Genomic DNA, 23,352 nt, shown 5'->3' with positions numbered 1-23,352 from the left:
ATTAAATACTTCCAGGACTGAAGAAGCAATAGAAAATACTCTACTAATAGCCTTTCAAATGCAGATTCTAAAATGCTGACCTGCAGTGATTCTTCGTTCTGGATTTTACTCCTGTTAAATGCAATACGATCACAGAACACATGTCAGCAAGTAGCAGAAAGCAGTATCTTTGCTTTTAAAAAATTTGTGCTTGGATAGTCATGAAAAAATAAATCACAGTGGTCCTATATTAAATACCTAGCTGCCTGCAATGAAAGGACAAACCCTGGAGTTTTTGTCAACTCCACTTCGCCCATCCTGTAACTTGGAAAAATTAAACAACAAAAAGATCCCAAAACACAAAAATGCAAACTAATAACTGTCAGACTGAAATGTTCAAACTAGCAATTCTGACTTGCTCATTTAAATGAAAATGTAAGTCACTTACAGAACTGGATGAACAATCAGCTCTGGACTATATGATTTGATTACTGTTGCTGCATCTTTGGTACAAAACACATGGGATAAATCTGCACCCTAAAAAACAAAATTTGCAAACAGAATTATCAAATTATTAAGAATAACCTTTATGATTCCAAAGTTTACTCAGTGAATGATTCACCTGAATTCTTACTTCTCAGTAGTTAAAGCAAACTGTTATTATTTTTCATATTTTGGCATTGACTATCATGCAATGTTTCAAAGATTTTTTTTTTGTAACTAGCTTCCCATGTATTTCTTTTCTGTTCTCAGTGACAAGAGGACTGAAAACACAGATCTTTAACTTTACTCACTTGAGAAATGATTCTCATTTGCAAATAAGCTAACACTAAAATATCACACATAGAATAATAAAGGCAAAAGAACACAGCTGAACAGGAGACAGCTTGTCTTAGAAAGAAAAAAATACTACTGTACTATACTTGCAAAATATAGCCATGGCAATCTACCATTTTTTGCTCAGTGGGCCAAACCTGTACCAGATAAAGGCCAGGACAACTTCAACACCACCACTTAAGTTAAACAACCATTAAAGCTGAGGAGTTTAGCCTCGAGCTTCTGCTATCAACTCAAAAAATCAGATATACACATAAAAATCATGTAAGTAGTGACCAGAAAGCCTGATCCTGTCTCCCACATATTGAAATTTCCCAAGGTTAAGAAAGTGTCTCCTCTGCTTTACTACTATGAATCGCTTGAAACGTTACATGTAGATATTTGATTCTATGACTCATATGCAGATCTAATCATCCGAGACCAAATTACTTCAATAGGTGACCTCTGAGTATACTACTGTACTTGCACATTGGGAACAGAAAGCTGAGTGGCCTTTAAATCTTATGTAAGACCATTAAATAATACAATTTTTAAATCCTTGATGGTCTGCATCAGGGGTTGGGAGGTTGGTCACAGAAATACCCAGATTGGTTACCACCTATGGAAACAAATCTTCCAAAAGAAAAACCACACACAATGAATGGAAATACAGACACACTATAGAGTACTGAAAAGTGTATGTAAACCAGTCATGCACACATGATACACTTTAATAACCACCACTGTATTTACATTATCTGCAGTAGTTTTGTGGCATATTAACTGGCTAAAAATAAGCTCAGAAAATACTTTTGCTAAAGATCATGATGGAAATAAAAAGCGCTATTAAAAATGACATGAAATTCAACCACTGGTTTTTAGATTTACAGCATGTAAGAATTTTACTAGCCTGAAGTTCTAAGTGTTGAAAGAAAGTTACTTCATTCAAGACACTTATCAAGTCCAGAAAAAAAAAATCTGAAGAACTGACTGCAGCACTGAAAAATGTAATTTTAAACATTAATCTGAAGTTATTTTATTGTTCAATTTTGGAGAAAACATATCATCAAGTTTTGAAATGCCTTATCCAATTCTCTAATAAAACAGTTCCCCCCTCAGAAATTTTCAATTTTTGACATGTCTAACTTTACCTTATACAGAAAAAGTATTTACATAAACCATAGCAGATGACATGTATCTACAAAGTATTTCTACAAATCCAGGACTAAAGATTTTCTTTGTTAAATAGAAGACCTTTTAGAACTCAAGTTTCATATGCAGCACAGAACAAATGCTTTTTAAAAATGGTACACAGCCAGTAAAAATGATGAAAAGTTCATTCTGAATTCATATAGAAGAACACATACCACTTTAAGAGCTGTAATTGCAGCAAAATACGGTGCTCCAGTGTATCTAGAATGAAATAAAATTTAGGTTAGGAAACTAAATCATGAGACTAGATAATCTGGAAATCAGCCTGCCATAATGAAGTCCCAAATTCCAGAGCAAATTTTTAAAAAAGCTTTCTCTTTTGTTTGCTGTGGAATAGAGATAAAAATCTTCCTATACTGAAGCCAGTCTCAAGCCTTGCTTTGATTTCAGCAGTGCAGGATTTCACCTTTGCCACCTGATCCTTTCATTAAAAAAATTTATAAAGATCATGCCTTAAAACTCTTCTCAGACAACCAACTTAAAAGCTTCAAGATAAACAAAACAAGAACTGAGTATTGTTGTCAAGCCAAATATGGGACCCATGACCTGAATCAATCCCATCTGGTTTTTGATGCTTCACCAAAACGCCTAAAACCTGATTCCAGTTGCCCTAAATTCTCTTTATGAGCAATATGGACAGAATGGCCCTCCAGAGATGCCCATTTCTGCCAAGAGGTAAGAATCTAAGATCTTTAGACCTACAGGAAACCTTAATCCTGGCTGAACACCACAGCTATATAAGACAGCATCTTTTTTGCTCTTTTTAGAGTGTTTTTTAATGGCAGATGTCCAACAGCCAATCTCTTTTACAGAAGCAAGATGCTGTCTCTATTTCAAAAGAGATGAAAAACAGGAAGGTCAAGTGGCTCAAAGTATTGTACAGATTACTGAACATGACCAAGAAAATAACAGAGCCTGTTTTACTTATAGGTGAATACATCAATTAACTGATATACACTTTATCTCTTTTTCCCTTGAAACATGCCATTTCTATTATTCTAGAACATAAAACAATGTACTGGCAGAATCTAGCAAACACCACAATTTGTCAAAATAAAAAGCAGCAGTAAGCAAATAGTCTATTCCTAGTTCCCAAGCTACCAAAATATAAAGACTATGGGATGTGCCACTGTCTCTCTCCATTTCACTTATTTTTTAATTCCATAATGTAATGGGAAGAGACTAACATTGAATTGGAAGATTTTGATGGATGAATAAATACCAGGAAGGCAGATACAGACACACAAAGCATTCTAAGTTTCAACCACATTCCCTACCAAAATTTTGCAACATAACTGCAGGAAAATACGTTCTTCCGTAAGTATGCACGGTCATGATGGTGGACTAGTAAATCTCTCTGAAACGCACTCATGTTTTAAACGTAAGGTGAGTTTCAACAGCTTCTACAAGTACTTAAGACATCCTCAAACTCTCTCAAAAACAAAAATCAAACTTCTGTTTAACTTACTCTTGACATCCTCCAACAATGCCTATACGTCCATCTTGACCTTTATGTCTTTTCCCTGTTAGAGGAGGGATAACATTGCGCACCAGTTGAAAAATATTCTCCATATCCTTTAGAGAATGTGTTCTGTGCAGTGAAAAAGATCTCTCTATAACTGAAAAGAAGAAAATAAGCATTAAAGTATGGTCTTTCTTAAACTACACTCAGCATTTCTTTTAAGCACTCATAAACACCAATAAAATTACTCATATACAAAGTGACATACTTCTAAAAACCAAATGCTTCAGCACCTAAAGGCCTTTAAAATAGTAACTAGGGAAGGTGATAATTTTAAAAGTAGAGTCTGATGCAGATAATATTCCCACTGACTGCTCACAATCCTAATTTAGGGCTCAGGTACAATAAAAAGCAACAGCTTAGTATAGCTATATGAACATTTTGTAACTAGAAATATCTTCTTAGTGCAGCCTGCAATCACCCCCATAATTAAGCGCAACTGAAAGAGGAGCACTTGGCACACACTTCAGACACAGAGAAAGCACAGAGCAACTAAACCCACATTTGAAATGTACACTGTTTCACTTTCCACTTCTTAAAGACTTCCACCTTTAAGCAGAATTAGGGCCTATCTCACTACTTTTTTATTTTGGCAGGCTGTTACAAACTATAATGAAAGTCTTTCTGCAAAACTAATCCCGTGCACTAGGTGCAAACTTTACAAATATCACACAATTTTAAGCTGTAACACAACTATAGATCTCTAATGCAAAGCTACGTCAAGCTACATATTAAAACATCTGCACTCTAAAAAGGCTACATATTCAATGTGCTATTTCAAAAGGCTACAAAGACTTGGAAAGAAAAAAGTATTTCTGTAATTGCCATGAAAGAATTCAAGCATTTACCTAACACAAGACAAATTAGAAGGTCAGTACTTCTATCAACAATGCATTAAATATAAATTGCAGCAAATACACTAAAAGATTATGTTCTTGTATTTCAACAAAATTCCTCATTAAGGCTCAATTCTGTTATTTGAACACTAGTCTTTTTTTCAGATCTTCAAGAAAGGTTTCAAGGAAACTGTGATACAGTAATACAATAATTATGTAAAAAATAACTCCCTTGTTTTCAGCTGTATAAAAGTTAGTAATCCCAACTCCAAAATCTAGAGGAGGAGGACAAAACAATGGCCATAACAATAGGGGAAAATGTAATAAGAAAACTCTGCATTTATGTGCAATCAACATAAAGCATCTTTTTTTTCCTCCAGTCTTCTTGAATATAAACCTAAACCAGACATACTAATCCTCAGTAATAAAATGGTTTAGTATTCAGTGATTATAAATACTCCTAGCTGATCTTTTGCTTTTGAAATCCTTCTGTAATACAGGCTTCCTATTTCTACTGAGGGGAGAAAAAACACAAAACACACACAAAAAACAACCAAACAAAACCCACCACAATGAAAGAAAAATAAAAAAACCACCCTGTTTTGGATTATGGCCAAAACAGTGTTGCAGTGACCCAGAGGCGAACAAAATTCTCATCTCCCCTGCAAATAGGGTGGATTATTTTCTTTAAATCACAGTTCATACACTCAGTGGTTTTTAACCATACAAGAAACAGATGTATCATATAGCTTATTAACCTTCAAAGTACAATGTTAAGGTTTCTTTGTTGCTGTTTTTTGTTTGTATGTAAATATAAAGTGATTGTATAATAAATGGGGAGAAGGCAAAGAATTATGCAAAAAATTAGTTCTTAACAGAGCCCCACTTACCTAAAGACTCACTAAGGCATACTTAGCAATAATCAATTGAGAACTTAATTCCTTAAAAGATGTGCTGCCTGAAGCATTATAGTCACATTTTATTATAAACACTGTTACACCTTCACCAAGTGAAAGGTTAGAATCTCAAATTCCTCTTGCTACAGTTAAATATATATACATAATGCATTTTTGCACAGCGTAGTATGACCGTGTACCTACAGGACGAAATCCAGCAAGAAAATTCAAACTTTAGTTTCAGGACTTTACAGATGACTGTTTTCAGTAAAATCCCTTTCAGAAGTAATGCTAAGGCCTTGTAGGTACCATCACCCCTCTTCCCCCGAGTCTAAAGCACTTAATGTTTCCTTTAAATTGAAAACTACATTTAAAACGTGGAATCCATACATCTGGTGTAACTTACACGCAAAAGTCTGCTATTACTAAATACTACAGACCAACTATCCAGTCAAGAAAAAACACAACCAAGTAAACTAGCCTAAACTCACAGCAAACCTTACTCCAATCCCACACACATTCTACAGGGAAACACAGTACGCAACACAGAACTGAAAAGGCTCACAAATCCTCTGTGGAATCACAGAACACCGTTCAGGATCTGGCATGCTGAATACTCAACACAGAGGCTAGGTGTTGTGTTTTGGTGTTTGGTTGGGTTTGTTTTGTTGTTGTTGCTTTTTTAATTTTCAAGCAACACTTTCTTCTTCTGAGCAGTGTGAAATTTGGAATGAAATCAGAACAAGTCTTGCTTCATTTCCACAAGTCAGGCCTACACTACTGAGCCCCAAGTCAACTCTGTTTTCAGCACCAATCCCTGTTTTGCTCCTGCCCATGCAGTCTACCTCTATGTGCAAAGAGATAATGATAAAGGACACGGAACCACAGATTCCAAGAAGTATCTTAATGAACACCTCTATCCAATTACCAGCTTTTGCACCACACGTAAGGTATGGAAGGAAAAGTCTGTGCAGAAATGCCAATCCTAGAGTTGTTGCTTTGCCTTTATCTTTACATTAAATTCAGATACCTGAAGAATTTATAAATGAACTGGTGCAGAAGAAAAAAAATACATGCAAACGTTTTCATCTTCTACCACACCTACTGTGACAGTATGTTTAGTCAGAAGATCCAAAATTTGAATGTAATGAAATTAATTTTAAGGATGCTTGATTGACTTACTTCAGTGTAGGCAAAACTCCACTCTTTTCCCAAGTCTGAAAAAACACATGCATAGCCTAACTTCATATACTGAGTCAGGCTTGTTAACTTCAACAGCAGCAGAATTTCTGCTAGAAGGTACCTAACGTTTTCAGATAGCTTTTGGCAAGCGTGCTACTTGATTTTTATACATAAAACTTCTCCTATAGGGTTCAAAAGATGTGATTCTGCTCATTAAAATATGCTGTAACTAATTTATCTATATTAAATGATGAGTATAATTGTAGAAATGACGAGTTAGTATCATTTTATGTGAGACAGACACCTTCACCACAATATTAAGTAATTCAAATTAGCTTTTATTTTCAAAAGCTACTTATCACCAGTGTTTTCACACAGAAGTTAAAAAAAACCCTAGCTTTTATTTATGCTATAGAAGGAAGTACCTATCGGTGGAGAAAGTGCTGCTGTCATAGCATTATAATTAAAGTTATCCCCATATGAACGATGGTTTGCTCTCTGAGGTGGACTTGCTGGTATAGATTGTGACCTTTGTGATACCGTAGATGAAATTCCTGCCAACATCTGTCCCAACATCTGTAACATCTGGATTTCTCGAGCATGCTCAGCTTCTCGACGCTTGTCCTCTATTTTGAGCCTCTGCTCTTCATATCTGTAAAACTTCTCTTCTGTATCCACACTCTGCTGCAGGAATTTTTCCATCATTTTATCCAATGTTAAATTTGCATGGCGTTTTTTTGATCTTTTAGGCTGACTGAGAGGTGGAGTAATAGTTGGAGCACTGATTTCTTTAAAGCCTAAAACAAGATGAGACAATAATGTTTCTGAAGAAAAACAATTTTCTAAGAAGAAAGCAGTAAAAATTATCCCTTTGAGATGTGCACTCAATGCATCACAAAGTTGTTATACTTTTTCAATGTAAACGGTAATTATTTCAGACACTTCTATATCAGAATACCGAAGCAAAACCACAAGCTTCTACAAGGTTATAAAAGTAACAAGAAAATCATGCAAAGGCATCTTTTAATTGTAGTACTAAACCTCAACAATAGGAGTCTTTTTGATCTTCTAAAAAGGTTTAAGTGAAAGCTATTAAATAGTATAGCCTCATTTGTGTATTGCAGGTAATTACATTAATCTAAATTGAGTTTCAGTCTGTTGGCATTCTGGATTTGCATTTCAAAAACACATTAGTGTAAACAACTCTTTGATGGAGTTTGTGTGTAAAAAGAAGCTTGGTTAAATGTCAACCAATTGGCTGATCCCTCAGTGATGTCAACTTCTAAAGACAGGTTCATATTTGTATTAAACCCACAGCATTAATCTGGATTTAAAACAAACAAATAACATTGCCCCTCCTCCCCCCCCCCAAAAAAAAACCCCACATACGGATCTGAGAGCCAAGAACGGGCAAGGAAAGGGCAGAATTTATCTAAAGGCTGTTTCTGTCCACAAGCCCGCTGAAGTTATAAGTGGGGCTTCTGAAACAACACAAGCAATAAATTACAAAACCTCTCCCCTAGCTTTCTGGCCCATCTGCAATAAGCAGATTGTCGTTGTTTTAATTCAGCTTAACAAAACTGCACACAGCTCTGTAGGAAATGGGAAAATCCTCCAGCAGTAAGGATGCCTGTTTTCTTGTATAGCACTACCTGACACTGTTTTGATCGTCTTTGCGCTAGTTTTCCATTGGTTTCCCAATGATAAGTACCGACATAAACTCACTGCGGTCTGTACCCCAGCATCTCCCGGCCCCCGCAGCAGCCCGCTCCCCTTCCAGGCAGCGTTCGCGGTTGAGGGGGCAGAAGCTCTCGGGGACGAGCAAGGTGCAGGCAGGAGGGCGGGGGCACATGGGCGGATTTCCGAGCGCAGAGGACGGGGCGGGAGGGAGGAGGATATGGCAGAAGCCACTAGAAGCACACTAGCCCGAGAGGCACAGGCAGTTGGGCTGCGAGAGCACGGGGTGAGGAGAGGACACCCGGCGCCGGGAGCCCGCCGGCTACTCACCGTCGCTCGGCGGTACGGGGATGGCGAAGGGGGGGCACTCCACCTTGATGGGGTGGTCGGCGTAGGAGGAGCATTCCCCGGAGTCCTCCGTGAAGTTGTCGCGGGGGGACTCCAGCTCGGCGTCCTCGTCCAGCTCGGCGTCCACCTCGCGGCTGTTGTGCGGCGTGCCCGGCGTGGGCGGCCCGGCCAGCGGCCCCGCGGGCTGGGCGCCGTCGGGAGGTGGGGCGAGCGGCTCTGGGGCACCGTCGGGCCCCCCGCGACAGCTGAGGATCCGGTCCATCTCATCGTAGTACTTGCATATCTTGCGGGCGTGCCCGTTCTTCTTCAGCCCGTCCCGGGCCTGGTAGTACTGGCGCTTGAGGCCCTTGATGCGGATGCGGCACTGTTCGGGGGTGCGCTCGAAGCCCAACTCGGCCAGGCGGCAGGCCACGTCCCGGTACACATGGCTGTTCCTAAAGTTGCCGTCCAGCGCCGACTGCACGTCCGCCTCGCCCCAGATCTCCAGCAGCGCCCGCGTCTCCAGGTCCGACCACAGGAAACCCCGCGTGTTCGTGATCATCCTTGGCCGGCCGGGGTCACTGCAATGGCCGCGCACCGGGGAAAGGGAGGGAGGGAGCGAGGGAGAGAGGGAGGGGGAGAGCGAGGGAGGGACGGAGGGGGGCGGAGGAGGGCGGCGGGGAGGAGGGGGGATTTAATGCCCACACTCGGCTCTCCCAGGGGGCGCCTCCGCCAGCCCCGGCCGCTGCGACAGAAAGCGGCGGTTAGCAGGGCCCCGGGCCCCGCATCACAGCCCGGGCCCACGCCACTCGCAGCCTGCACACACGCAAACAAAAGTTTCCAGGCACCGCTTTGCGCTGCGGGCACCTGCAATGAGGGAGGGGAGTTAAACCAAATCAACAAGCAAACAACAAAAACCCCAAACGCCACCTTCCCCACTGGCTCGCTCCCACCGAAAACAATGATGACTTAAAAAAACAACAATTGGGATTCCGGCGCACAGCCGCGGCCCCCTTCCACAGGGCAAGACGCGTCACCACCTCGCTCAGGCAGTCATTCGTGCGCGGCGGCGGCGGCGGCCGCTCCCCCGCCCCGGGCTCCTCCGGGAGCAGCAGGACGACGGCGCTGGCTGGACTTGGAGGCCCTGTTCATCACAGTGCGCCTCCCTCCCTCCCATCCTCCTCCCTCCCCGCCGCAGTGGAGCGCGATCCGTGCACACACACGCAGGACGCTGCAGCTCAGGCTAGAGCCCGCGACTCTGCTTTGAGCCCTACCTCACCCTGGAACACCGCCGCCCCGTGCCAGCACGGGCAACAACACCCTTGCCCTTCCCCAAGGCCGCCGCGTCGCTTAGACGCGGGGCAGGCAGCCAGGTTCCCGCACGCACGTACCAGTGGTACCTGCGGTGCAGGGGAAGCCCGGGCGGAGGCGACTCGGCTCGCCCCCTGTAAGGCCGCCGCAAAAGCCCACGCTGCCGCTGGCAGACAGGGCGCCTCCCAGAGGCTGTCGTTGGATCAGGCAGCCCCTGCTCTCAGCGGACCTCTGCGAAGACGCTGGTGGTCGGGTTTGTATGTACATCCGGCCATCCCTTCGTAAGGCAGGTGAGCTGCCCGGTCGGCCCCCCACTGCAGGCAGGGGTGGGTTTCATTGTCCCAGGCCATCCCCAGGCCCTACAGAAGCTCGTACGCCGCTCCGGCCCCTGCCCTTTCTCTTTGGTTTTGCTCCGAAACCGTTCACCAAGCGGGAGCTTTGGGGTGCCGGTGGCAAGCCCACCTCGCTGTCATGGGAGCCCGCCACCGGCTCTCTCACGCCCGGCCCAGCTGTGCAACCCGGCCAAGGCCCTCAGCTAAAGGCCTTTCTTTCCATGGGGAACACCCTCTCGGACGGACGCCCGCCCATGGGCTTCCGTGGCCCCTCGGAGGGCTTCCCACGACACCGAACAAACCTGACACCGAACAAGCCTGCCGCCGTTCGGCGCCCACTTGCCCGCCTTCCCCCAGGAGCAGGCCCCACCCCCTCCCCGCCAGAGCCCGGCGCAGAGATGTTTATACCTTCATCACACCGCAACCAGAGGGCTGCAGTCAAGGCCAGCGCAGCCAGGGTGCCAGCAGTGATAGAGCCCCATCCCCACATCCTCCCTGGAGAAAAGGCAGGGGCTGCGGCCGCGCTCTTCTCTTACCTAGCCACACCGCGAGGCTCCTGACACCCCCCACCAAGCGCGCAGGCAAGCGGCGCACCCAACTCATCGGCGCGGCCGCGGCTTCCGGCTCTGCGCCGGGTAGGGCAGGGCAGGGCCGGGCAGGGCCGGGCCGAGTCGGCCCGAGCAGGCCTACGCGGGCGCGGCAGTCCGCCCGACACTGCTCCGCGCCTCCCCGCGGCGCTCAGCAGCCTCCCCCTCACCCCCCAGCGGCAGCCAATAGCGGCGCGGAGCCTGCGCGAGGGGGTCACGCTGAGGTAACGACCTCGGCTGCCGGGGGCCTCGACCTTTTCTGGCGGCTTTGGGCCTGTCGCCCTCAGGTCTTGCGCCGCCCTCGCGGTGGGGTAAGGAGCGGGGCGAGCGCGCAAGATGCGCACCTGTGGTGTGGCCGCGCGGGCCGTGTGATCGTGTGGCAGAGCCCGGGCTGGGACGGGAGAAGTAGAGACGGGGTTGCTTGACCTGGCTGTCACGGAAGGCAGCCTTCTCTGCCCTTTTAATTGGCAGCGATTAAAAACTCCTAGGAAGTGCTATTTATTGCACCCAGCATTTGAAATCTCTTTATGCCCCTCACCTCTCCAGGCACTTCTGAGCAAACCCCAGGATTTACAAGTGTAATTAATTTTTAAGCTTATTCTGCTATTTCTACCTTAGATATATCATTTTAGAGCAGCAATCTTCTAATGTTTTCTTTAAAACATACGAGAGCTGATCGAAATACCAGCTGATAATCACCTCTAGTCCCATGGCACCTACTTCATCTAGAACAATAAATCAAAATACAGTGTCACCTAGGAAAAATCTGAAGCATGGAAGCTCAAAACAGCTGTAATTTCTGCTCTAGGCTCCTGGGTATTTCAAGCAAGAGTGTCATTAACTCACAAAAGCTTCTAACCTCAGCAGTAACATGTTTCAGTTAGTATTTTGAAGGGATGGAGACAAGCAACATTTTCCTTTACTGTTTTGTGTTATATTTAACCTTTGATCAAACAAATCTGCCAGTTTTACCTGGACCAAACCCAAGGAGGAGAGATTTTTGCCCTTTGTTACCGAAGTGTCACTTAAGCAGCAAACTGCAAGACAGACAACCTGAGCTTTTAATAACCCAGACTGGACAGTAACCCAGGTACTGGAGCAGGAATTGGATATCTAATAAGTTCACTGTCAGGTATTGACTTGTTTCTTGAAAAGTTACTCTTCTGTAGGGTCTAGCATGTAGTATGATTGTAAAGGCAATACCAGCTCAGTAAAATTGGCCATTTTCAGTCAGCACAAATAATGCTTGTTTGCCCTTTGATTATCTGACTGTGTGGCAACCCAAAAGGTAGATTAAACAACCACAATCACATTAAACAAACAATCACATTAATCACAGATTAAACAATCACATTCTTCTTTTTTGCTTGAGTTTTAACCCAGAAAGGAAAGTTATGTTGTTGAACACCCCACTCATGTTTTGATTCCGACTGGAGGGATCAAGAATGTGTAGATTTCCTGTAAATCCAGTACTGATGAAGTCTGGAAGAGAGAGGGTGGGAAGGACAATGAAAATGCAGTTTTAATCCCATCAGGTATTTCTGGCTGAACGAAAAACATATCTTGTATATTGCTGACCCCTACTTCTTCCTCAGGGTCTTGTTCATCTTTCCATAGCTCTTGAGCTCAGCCTTCTGTTTCAGCATTTTAACCCTTTTCTAGCTGTGCTATCATCACAACATGGCCTCCTCGTTATCAGAATAATTACTTCAACCTCTTTCTTCCCTGTTACACAAAGGAAGGCTAGACATCAGTGGCCAACCTGAGAATGTCCTGCTACTGCCAAGGTAGGCAAGAGCCTGGAGGTTTGACTTAGTACTCAAAGGCAGCAGTAACTGACAGCTGATGCTTGCAGGGAACAGAATTTATATACGTAGATGGAGTAAGGTATGGACTGGAAGATAAAATGTCCCTAGGTAGAGATCCCAAAATAGTGACTGCTCTGGACCATTGTGTGGTTTCTTCTGCAGGTTCCTGCTGAATCCTTGTTTACAATGTTTTTGCTTTTTTTGCTCCTGATCACTTTGTACTTACTCACCATGTATGTCTCAGTCCTTGCCACCCATTTGGTAACTTCTTGTGCAACCCTGCCTACCCAAGCCATTCCAAGGTGAATGTGGACAGCAGGTGGCAATAGCAGCTCTTGCAACATCCTTTGATTGCATTGTCCACTCAATTGTCAGCACATACTGGAATCACCATTATAATAAATATTATAGGCATCTATTCTAACATACACATCTCAATAACTGCAACAGAAGGTTTAAGTGTTTGTGTGGTCTGAGGTTATGGAAGAACTCGGAATTAGCCTGAACTGAAATTGCCCATAACATATGACCAAAGATTTCTTTGTTGCTGAAATCAGAATCTGGAAGTACTTTTCATCATGGAAAAGGATGAAAAAATTGGAAAGTCTTAGTTTCATTTGAATGTTTACCTAGATGATTCTGTGGTTCTTAGAGCAGGTGATAAAAATATAGTAGAAGTGAAGATGATTTTTTTGGACTTGTCCAACTTCAAACAAATTCCTGATATCTAATGTAAGAAAAATGTATAAACTTGTACATCTCTTAAACAACTTCCAAAAAGCTAAAACATATGGTGTCCTTTTCAATACAGAATAATGTAATTCTAAGAAAGTAAATAACTATGGAGTTACACTGTTTTCTATAAAACTGCTTTTGTTTTGTCCTTTGGTGGCAAAAGGTAGCAGCTGCCAAATACATTAACTTACACAATTTAGAGCAATGCTATTGTCATTTAATACACTGCTCATTTATACCACTGTTCAATGGCTACCTGATGTTTTATATTAGTTGTGTTGTAGCTGAGCCTGGAGGCTTTGCCTGGGCATTGTCTTACTCATTGTACATGTACAAAAGTCAACCCATTGCTCAAAGCTCAGCTTTGTTCACATTTAAGAGAGACACTCAGTATGATGGACAGATTTTTAAAGGATCAGTTGGTTTTACCTTAAGTGACACAATTCGGTTCAGTCTTGGAAATGTGGTATATATTGAACATGACTGCTGGAAGAAGAGTACATGCTATAACTACAAAGGGATTTGAGTGCTGCAAAGTTTCTTGCTTCCTTTCCCCCCCACGTCCCCCTCCCCCCCATAATATGTTGCTAGTCATCTCACAGATCCACCATATCAACTTTAGTAGTTGTGTCCCCATTTTTTTCTGGAGACTTTGTAGTTGCTTTCCTCACAAGCCCTTAAGCCTTGCATTTGTAGTCAGGCTCAAATTGCTGTAATGCCACGGGTGATGACTTTGCCTTCAGTTGCTACTGGAGTTGCCTAAAGGAAAATGCTGTAGTTCTCTTTCCTCCCTGTGAGAGCTGTTCATGTTACATATTCCTGAGATCTCATGTATGGAAAATACAGTCTGTTACTTAATATGCCTGCTATTCAATATACAGGTGTTAAAATTTAATATGTGTACTTGAGTTTGATTACAGGATCCCCTATGTGAAAGTCAGCATATATGCATGTGTATTATTTCTTCCTGTTGTTGCCACAGCTGTATGAGAGTATGGGCAGCAACAATTCATTTTCTTTGTGCTAAGGCCAGCTCTGCAAGTTTTGCTGGTATAATTAATCCCATTGGGGGAAGAGAAGGTCATGTAAAAATAAAAGCCCAAATAGGGTAGAGAGTAGATGTAACTATGTCACTATAAAGATAATGCATCAGAATGATTATTTTCCTTGCTGTATGGGAATAGCTATCCCAGTATAAAGCACCTTTATACAAATATAACTATAGACATGTTAAGAAGTTGAGACAGCAGGGAAGTTGCATTGCTTTAGTTCTATCATGATAGTTAAAATAGTACCTATTTTTGGCAGCCCAGCCCAAATAGCCTATGGCAATCTTACATTGCTTCATTTGGCCAGTGGTTTTCCATAAAGAAGCTTGTCCTTTTCATGTGAAGTAAAGTAAACTTTCCAATCCCAGATTTCCACTTTCTGTCCTTCATTGTCATTTCCCAGAAAGGCATGCCACATCAATTAATCCTGTTCTCCTAATAGTGCATTTTTCATGAAGAGTAGTTAATGAGGGTGCATCAAAGATCAGGAGGGCTGGAAAGGAGAGCCTTGACAGATGGTTCACCAGAACTAGGTATGCCAAATGTCACATGCTAAGAAAGAGGATGCACGGCCAGGGAAGAAGAGAAGCAGTTAGCTCTTTAGCACCTGAGCACCTCTGGTTTTTCATTGAAAGAGTTCAGGCAGCCAATGCCAGGGTCACCACTTAGTAGCAGCCCACCCCTCCTGCACTCTCCCTGTCTTTCAGTATCTTCCAGCAAACTCGAGTCACATTCACAGATGAAAAAAAGATTAAACTCTCAGAGACTGAAGGGGAGAGGTCTCTACATGCCTGTGCATTTAGAGGAAAGTCTTACCACTCTGAGGCCAGCCTGCTGGTGCTCCTCAGCTCTAGAGTCTTTAGCTCTGCACCTGCTCACTCTTTGTTTCCTGCCCTTGCTGGCCACTCTGGCTCAGTGCTGGGTGCTGTCTGGCTCCAGCCTCACCCTGCTATGTACTGAGGCTGTGCATAGTGGCCTTCCGCTTCCATTCTCCCTGCAAAAGAAGTGGCTTCTGCTGGCAGTAAAGCAGACAACTTGTGCTTCATGAAATTTCACCTAGGCAGGACCCTGATAGAAAAAAAGGAAAGGTGTGATTAGCAAACTCCAGACACCTTAGAAGATTTAACCATGCCAACCATTGGCTCTGTGGTGGAGGGAATGGGTGACTGAGTGATAATGGGCTGGAATGCCTTTTGCTGCTGGGGCCAGACCTCAGCTAGAGATGCAGAGCTCAGATGAGCAATACCATGGTCTTTACCCTTCAGTGCTGGCTGATCTTCTATCATGCTAACCATATCTTCAACACCATGCAGGGAGAGAAGGGCTAAAAGCTCTCTTTATATCCCTATTCTACAAATAAGTACTCCAGGACATTCCTCATACCTTGCCCATTCTTTAATTATTCATCTCACTCCCTCAGACTAGTACTGTTAACTTTTGCACCTCTTTGTTCCCACTGCAGAGCTTGCTTTGGTCCCTGCTGTGTTTTATTTTGCAAAAGTGAGGGTCCCATCACTATGTTGAATGTGAGGGAACACCTTTCAGTGGAGCAGGCACCACTTCTGGGTGATGAGCCTCACACAATTCTACCGGATCATTGTGTATTTCCATGTGATAAACTATATGTGCCACAGGGGAGCGGCTTCTGTGCATGATGGCAGAGGACCAAAGAAATAGTCTGTAAGCCATATTCAGCCCAGTTGTCAGCTGACAAGTTACCTGCTGTAAAAAAGTCTTTTTAAGGCACTGCCTTCTAAGTGGCTGTGAAGCTATCCTCCTGTTATATGGAAACCAGATTATCACTGAACTTACTCGATCCACTCCTAGGGAGTAATAAAATACATGTTTTTCTCACTAAAAACTCCATCTGGTCTCTGAGATATATTGGCATGGCAAGCATCCACCTTCCATTGCTTTAGCTAGCAGTCCCCATCCAGCCACTTATCAGTTCACCTGTCACAAGAAACAGAAAGATTTTCCTTGCCTAGACAAAAAGTCACCTCCCTGAGGCCTTCAGTACGTACTCCTGCCTCTATCCTGGCAAGTGAAGCAGCACGTTTTAAGGTTGTAGCAGTCTAAAAAGGATTTAACAGGTTGCCCTTCCACTCAGGCATTCAGAGCAGTCTCTACAAAGAAAATGTAGCAGGGAGGTGAAGCATTGGGAATTAAAAATTAATAACTCTTGATTTTCTATCAGGAAGAACACTTTTATAATACTTCAGAGCAGAGAGGAGTTTGCTAGTTAGGAAAACAGTGATGTTCTGTTGAGGTAAAATGTGGTATCTTTCATTTGCAGCTGTGCACACTATCTTAATCCACCCTTTGTTTACTGGGTTCAAAATCACCTTTTTCAAATTCACCAGGGAAAAAGAAGTGCTGCTTATTTGGGCTTAACTATCCTTCTGTGGGTCAAGGCTAAGACATCAGGTCTTTATCAGAAAGGGGACCACCTTCTCTCCCCCTTAGGCTGAGTTTATTAAAGCTGCTGCTCTGTTGCAGCTCGTTGTGATTACACAAAGTGACTCAGTCACTTTTCAAAAGCGTCACATTATTTCATGAAGGTAAATATTTGATGGCAAAAATGCTGTTTATCAGGTTTAAGGTGCTTGAGGTTATTAGTTTTTCTTGATGCTGCTCAGAGGTGCCCTGTCTCTGTGCCCTTCTCCTTCCCTGTTTTTTGTCCTATAGAGCTAGAATGTATTAATTTTTTTGAGGGTACAAGGCTGCTCAGACTTGTTTAAAGTCCATAAGATTAATCTTAACTACTACTCAGTGGTTCTAGGATCTCAAAGATGCAAAGGGCCCCTATTGATACATTTACCTATGAACATCTCATGTGTGCAGAGTATGGAGATACAAATTCTGCTTTTTCTGGGCTTCCAAAATCTTGGGTCTGTTACAGAAAGGTATGTAGACTACTCAGTATGAGTAAAAAGGTCCAGAATTTGAGGTCAAAGTAACAGAGGACAAAGGTGACCTAATTATGGAGGTGTGTGAGAACTGTTTTAGAGTAGTGGAAAAAGTGGAAATAAAGGAGGTCAAAGAATTTCAGGAGATGTTTCTGTCTGAGTATTTTTGCCAGGTCGTGAGCTGTAACGGGAAATATGGAATGTAATTCTGTTCCAGATAGTAGACATCTAAATTTAGCTGCTAAATGTAGGTAACTGCCTGTGAACCACATACCTAAACTTCCATTTCAAGCAATGGAGATCAAGTCCTTAGAGTTATTGGGGCCTGGAGGACTACCAAGCTCATCCTGAATTAGACACCTACCCAGCCAGTCAGTCAAAGACACACTCGTGCTGCTGCTAAGGTACTTCTAAAACTTTGTTGAGTTTATTTGGAACATACCCAGATTCCTAAGGTTCCCCAAAGCCAGAGGAACCACACACATCTCTCTAGTAACTGTGTTGGCAGGGGAAAACTATGAACCTGTTTGGCCACACTGAAACACACCAGATGGTTGGGACAGCTGAGTGTAATGTATCCATCAGTGCAAGCCTCCTCAAATGTCCCAAATGTGGCTCATATGCTTGCTTGTTTCATATGGTAGGCACAACGAAGGACATAATCATGGCATCACCTTCTCCAAGGAAGCCCAAGAATTTCACCTGTTCAGCGGCTCTCTGCCAGGCTTACTAATGTGTGCATAGACTTGACTGTGAGGCTATGGATGGGAGCTGTAGAACACAGGAGTCTTTGGTAAGATTGGCTTGGTACGTCTGCCTTAAACATTATCAATTGAAAAGATGTGACATGACAACCCTGGCACTTTATATGGGTGGAGTAGATGTTGACCATATAGGGAAGGCTAAAACCAAATTTTCTAGCTCCAGCACTGACATCCATAGCTCACTCATTTACAAGACAAAAGACACTTTCCTCTTTTATACACTACTCAACCTAAAAGGTAGGAAAAAAAACGTCCATGCAGACCTGCAATAGCATTATCAGAGCTCATTTTTGTCTCTCTTTGCAGGGTTCACTAACGAGGTTACAAATCCTTTTGGTATATTGCACAAGGATTACAAAAATTTAACTATTAGAACATTTAACTATTAGAACACAGTAGAACGTAAGAGGACTACAAAGCATTTCTGGAAGTGCTACATGTTCAGATGCACAGTTCAACATCAGATGTGTGAAAACGTGAGTACTTAAAAGTTGATATTAAAAAGAGATGCCATTGGCTAACACAGGAGGATATATGCATAGATAACTGACTTACAGTTCATGAGAAGTTTCTTGGTCCCTCAGTGCTCACTCTACATTCCCTTCACAAAGTATTTGTGATGCACATCTGCCTTAAGAGCAGCAGCAGCTCTGTCTATGTTACTGTTTCTACACAGCCATGTCCTTTCTTGCTGTTGTTAGGCTTCTGTTTACAACTAAAGTCTGTTAATTCCATCTGCTATGGGCAAAAATCTGGCTGTCAGTGTCCCTTGGAAGTGTGCCACAGAAATGTTTCTCCACAAAACCAGTAGCTGTCAGCGTGGGATTTTATGGACCACAGGACCATCTCCAGTACATAACAGTGCACCTTTACATGAGTTATAATTAGGTCCCTCCAGGAGATGAATTTCTGGGCCTGGACTTCTGAGCCTCTTACATCCCCCAGAGGGGCAAAGTGACTGATGTATAGGCCACTGTTCATAGTATCATAGTATCATTCAGGGTTGGAAGGGAGCACAAGGATCATCTAGTTCCAACCCCCCTGCCATGGGCAGGGACACCCTGTGTCATGCAAACACAGAGCATCCTGGCAAGTTGCAGAGACCTCGAAAGACAAGTGATTCCTATCTTGTAACCCATATATATATAACTGTGCTTTGCCGTCTATCCAACAAGATTTTGTCATTGTTATGCCCTTTGTCATCTTAAACCCTTGTAATTATTGACAGTACAAGTCGTCTGATGGTCAGTCAGATTTATAAGCTGGGCACCACCTTCAGACTGAAACTTATCTTCAAATTCCTTGCATCCTGACCTGTATCAAAACTGGTGTGTCCAGCAGGAGCAGGGATATGGTTGTGCCCCTGTACTCAGCCCTGGTGAGGCCACAGCTTGAGTACTGTGTTCAGTTCTGGGTGCTACAGTACAGGAAAGACATTGAGATCCTGGAGGGTGTCCAGCGAAGAGCAGCGAGGCTGGTGAGGGGTTTGGAGGGCATGTTGTATGAGGAGTGGCTGAGAGAACTGGGTCTATTTAGTCTGGAAAAGAGAAGGATAAGGAGGCATCTTAATGCTTTCTACAACTACCTGAAAGGAGGTTGTAGTGAGGCTGCTGTTGGTCTTTTCTCCCAAATAACTAGTGGTAGAACAAGATGAAATGGGCTTAAGTTGTGCCAGGAGAGGTTTAGACTGGACATTAGGAAAATTTTCTTTACTGAAAGAGTGATCATGTGTTGGAACAGGCTGCCCAAGGAGGTGGTGGAGAATCAAGATGCAGAGAATCAAGAAGGGATTATTAGTCAGCATGGAGGTGATAGTACTTCCAGCACACCTGTAGCACAAAAGTTTCAAGATTTTTGCTGCAAAGCTTTGAAAGGCACAATATATGCACTCTAAATTTCTGATTTTCTGTCCATGTTCTGAGCATCTCTGGAACACCACAGGTGATTTCAAGGAGTGTGAGATAAGTTAAATACAAAGGAGAAGTCTTGCACTGGAAAAAGTTTTGAAAACCTTACACTGAAAAGTAATGGTCTGACCATTATTTCCCCTAAATATACCTAATGACCAAAAGTAGAGCATGAATTCAGATGTCATGTTTCTATTACCAGGACAGATCAAAGAATGAAGGTCATATATAGAATGTGGGACTCATAATCAGAAACTTACTTAGATTAGAACTACAATTTTTGCTGCTGTATTTAGCTGGCTAGAGAAAAACTGTGGTGTCTGACTAAGGTAGTGGTGTCCAAATAAATGCAGTTCATGCACAGGCCACTTTGATTATTTGCAGGATAAAAAAGTCTTCTATTGAGCTTTCCCCCCAACCACTCAGCACCATTTCTGCTACAAACCATTAGCCCTGGAACCTAAGGGGTTTCCCAGCAAAGGTCTTTTGTCAGAGCTGCTCATCTCATCTCAGCTTTCTTTTCCCCCTTAATATCAAATAAATGAAATTTTGAACCAAACATCAATTACAATGATATTATTTTCACCTAACTCTTGCCATTTAAAATTTATCCCATTAATCTAAAAGTCAATCTACTGATTCAAGTTCTGGATGAATAAAAGAATTATGTACTTATATTTGAAAAGACATTGCACAGTCTTTCATGGTAGGGCTTCGATTTTTTCTTGACCATGATTTCAAAACTGTAGTTCAGGTGCACTTGAGTGGAAATCCTGTATTAATAGTCACTGATTACCCACATAAAATCATGGAATTGTTTTGGTTGGAAGGGACCTTTAAGATCATTGAGTTCATCCATTAACCTGACATTGCCAAATCCATCACTAAACCATGTCCCTAAGCCCCATGTCTACATATCTTTTAAACAATTCTAAGGATGGTGACTCCACCACATCTCCGGACAGCCTGTTCCAGTTCCTGACAACCCTTTCGGTCAAGAAATTTTCCCTAACATGCAATCTAAACCTCCCCTGGTACAATTTGGGGCCAATTCCTCTCGTCCTATCATTTATTATTTGGGAGAATAGACTAACACCCTTTCAGGAGGTTTCCATGAGCCTCCTTTTCTCCAGGCTATACAACTCCAGTTCCCTCAGCCACTTCTCATAATATTCTTGTTCTATACACCACGCCAATTTTGTTGCCCTTCTTTGGATATCCTCCAGCACCTCAATGTCTTTCTTGTAGTGAGTGGCCCAAAACTGAACACGGTATTCGAAATGCAATCTCACCAGTGCCAAGTAAACAGGGGCACGATCACATCCATGGTCCTGCTGGCCACACTGTTCCTGACAGAGGCTAGGATGCTGTTGGCCTTCTTGGGCACCTGAGCACACTGCTGGCTTGTATTCCGATGGCTGTTGACCATCTTTTTCCACTGAGCAGATTTTCAGCCAGGGGGACCTGTTGGAGTACATCACTGCTTCCTCCTTTCTCATGTACCTAGATCTTCCTTGTCTGGAAAAGAGCCTCAGGGAAGGAAAAGGAGCACAAACATCTATCTTTTCTTGAGTATGTTGTCAGGATGGAGACAGTGGGTGTCTGGACCCCAGTGCTCTTTGATCTGTGACATATTATATCAAGTAATCTGTCTATACTTGGAATGTAAGAACAGTGTGATTTTTTGAGCTATCAGACATGGTATTTGAATCACAGAATCACAGAAATACTCAGGTTGGAAAAGACACTCAGGATCACCAAGTCCAACCAATAACCCTACTCTGCAAAGTTCACCCCTAAACCATAGAATAGAATAGAATAGAATAGAATAGAATAGAATAGAATAGAATAGAATAGAATAGAATAGAATAGAATTGAATAGAATTAACCAGGTTGGAAGAGACCTTCAAGATCATCGCATCCAACCTATTATCCACCACCACCTAATCAACTAAACCATGCAATCAAGCACCTTATCAAGCCTCCTCCTAAACATCTCCAATGATGGTGACTCCACCACCTCCCCAGGCAGCCCATTCCAATGGGCAATCACTCTCTCTGTGTAGAATTTCTTCCTAACCTCCAGACTAAACCTCCCCTGGTGCAGCTTGAGACTGTGTCCTCTTGTTCTGGTGCTGGTTGCCTGGGAGAAGAGACCCAGGGGTTGCCCTTCTCTGGACACGTTCCAGCAAGTCAACATCTTTACTAAACTAAGGGGCCCAGAATTGGACACAGTACTCAAGGTGTGGCCTAACCAGTGCAGTCATATTCCCAAGCACCATCTAAACAACCTTTAAACCAGGGTTGGTGACTCAGCCACCACCCTGGGCAGCCTGTTCCAATGCCTGACCACCCTTTCTGTGAAGACTTTTTTCCTCATGTCCAGTCTAAACCTACCCAGTTGTAGCTTGAGGCCATTCCCTCTTGTTCTATCACTAATTACCTGTGAGAAGAGACCAGCACCAGTCTCTCCACAGTGTCCTTTCAGGTAGTTGTACAGAGTGAAGCTCTACTGTACAGAGTGAAGCTCTAACTACTTTACAAAGCAGATCACAAAACCAAGGAAGGGGAAGAGTTTAACGGGACTCCATTCAGAGGCCTTTGGCAACCACTTCTGTCTTGTTCTTGTATTTCTATACTCACCTCTCGAAATTGTAAGTTGTCATTTTTGTATGTGTTTTCCACATTTATTGTTTGAGATTATTTATATATTATTGAGCTCTTTCTGTGTCCATGGCTGCTCTTCTCATGATCCTTCTAACTTATAAAATGTTCACTAATACCTTTGGGAAAAAATTGCAGGTATGGCAAGTTTCAAAAAAGCTGCTCAGTTTTCTGAACTCTGTTTTAATTCTGCCTATCCCTTTAATGTCAGATGAACACTTAATACTGATAAGAAGACAGCTGGCTGCTCAGACATAGATGTACAACATCTGCTTGCTGCAGTATAAGGATGAGACTTGGAAAAGCTTCCACTCACTGTGCACCTGACTTTTTTTGAAAATGGTCCAGTTTTTGTGTTTATGAACTCATTTGGTGCCTTTATTCATCACAGAGCATCTCCTTATCCCTTCTTTATCCATCCTTGAATGCGTGCCACACCATCTGAAAAGAAAAGATTAAATTGGAAGGATAATGCTTAGTTTTAAGCTTTTTCACAGTTTTGCCAATGTTTGCTTTAGTTAAAACATAAATAAATTATTTTTTGAGTATCTGCAAGTCTGTGTGACTAACTTCCTTAACTACAGGTGGCAGAAGTGAGAAAATGCTCATAATGAGCTATGGGCAAGGGACTGCTAAAGAATCTCCACAGGGGTGAAGATTCTCTAGTCATATGGCAGCTGAATGCTGAGGTCCCATTTCTTTAAAGAGGAAACAGGTAAGGCCTGTGACCAGTAAGTGTGCCTGAAAGATGAACTAAAAAGCATTGTTGCAATCCACTCTCCATAAAGAAATTTAAGAGCTTCTAGGTCCTTGGTTGTAGCTGGGTGAGCATTTAATAA

At 42.8% G+C, this 23,352-nt stretch overlaps 1 protein-coding gene and 1 long non-coding RNA gene across 8 annotated transcripts in view; one reads left to right on the top strand and one right to left on the bottom strand.

The window, feature by feature from the left end:
• The window catches only part of NAXD (NAD(P)HX dehydratase), a 50,519-nt gene extending 39,702 nt beyond the window's left edge, over window positions 1-10,817 (bottom strand). The window contains exons 1-6 of one of the 5 annotated variants that reach the window (XM_068170527.1): window positions 10,627-10,708; window positions 8,451-9,028; window positions 6,869-7,240; window positions 3,476-3,626; window positions 2,163-2,208; window positions 428-516 (exon numbers count right to left, since the gene is read on the bottom strand). In XM_068170527.1, coding sequence (XP_068026628.1) covers window positions 428-516; window positions 2,163-2,208; window positions 3,476-3,626; window positions 6,869-7,240; window positions 8,451-9,009 — 1,217 coding nt within the window. In that variant the 5' untranslated portion in view covers window positions 9,010-9,028; window positions 10,627-10,708. The other 4 variants (XM_068170568.1, XM_068170608.1, XM_068170679.1 and 1 more) reach the window with 4 other exon arrangements.
• On the top strand, window positions 9,752-23,049 carry LOC137460644 (uncharacterized). 3 transcript variants are annotated; one of them, XR_010993050.1, is made up of 4 exons: window positions 9,752-10,048; window positions 17,823-17,971; window positions 18,249-18,418; window positions 22,725-23,049. It is a non-coding gene; the product is annotated as an uncharacterized lncRNA (long non-coding RNA). The 3 variants fall into 3 exon arrangements; XR_010992994.1 differs by lacking the exon at window positions 9,752-10,048 and adding an exon at window positions 10,573-10,901; XR_010993024.1 differs by lacking the exon at window positions 9,752-10,048 and adding an exon at window positions 11,782-12,464.
• Window positions 23,050-23,352: the final 303 nt, after the last annotated feature.

The sequence above is a fragment of the Melanerpes formicivorus genome, unplaced genomic scaffold (assembly GCF_026170545.1).
Source record: "Melanerpes formicivorus ecotype bairdi unplaced genomic scaffold, bMelFor1.0.p_v2 SCAF_1, whole genome shotgun sequence".
In the NCBI taxonomy this organism is placed as follows: domain Eukaryota; kingdom Metazoa; phylum Chordata; class Aves; order Piciformes; family Picidae; genus Melanerpes; species Melanerpes formicivorus.
The sequence above is the reverse complement of the archived record's forward strand: the minus strand, read 5'-3'. Positions and strand labels throughout refer to the sequence as shown.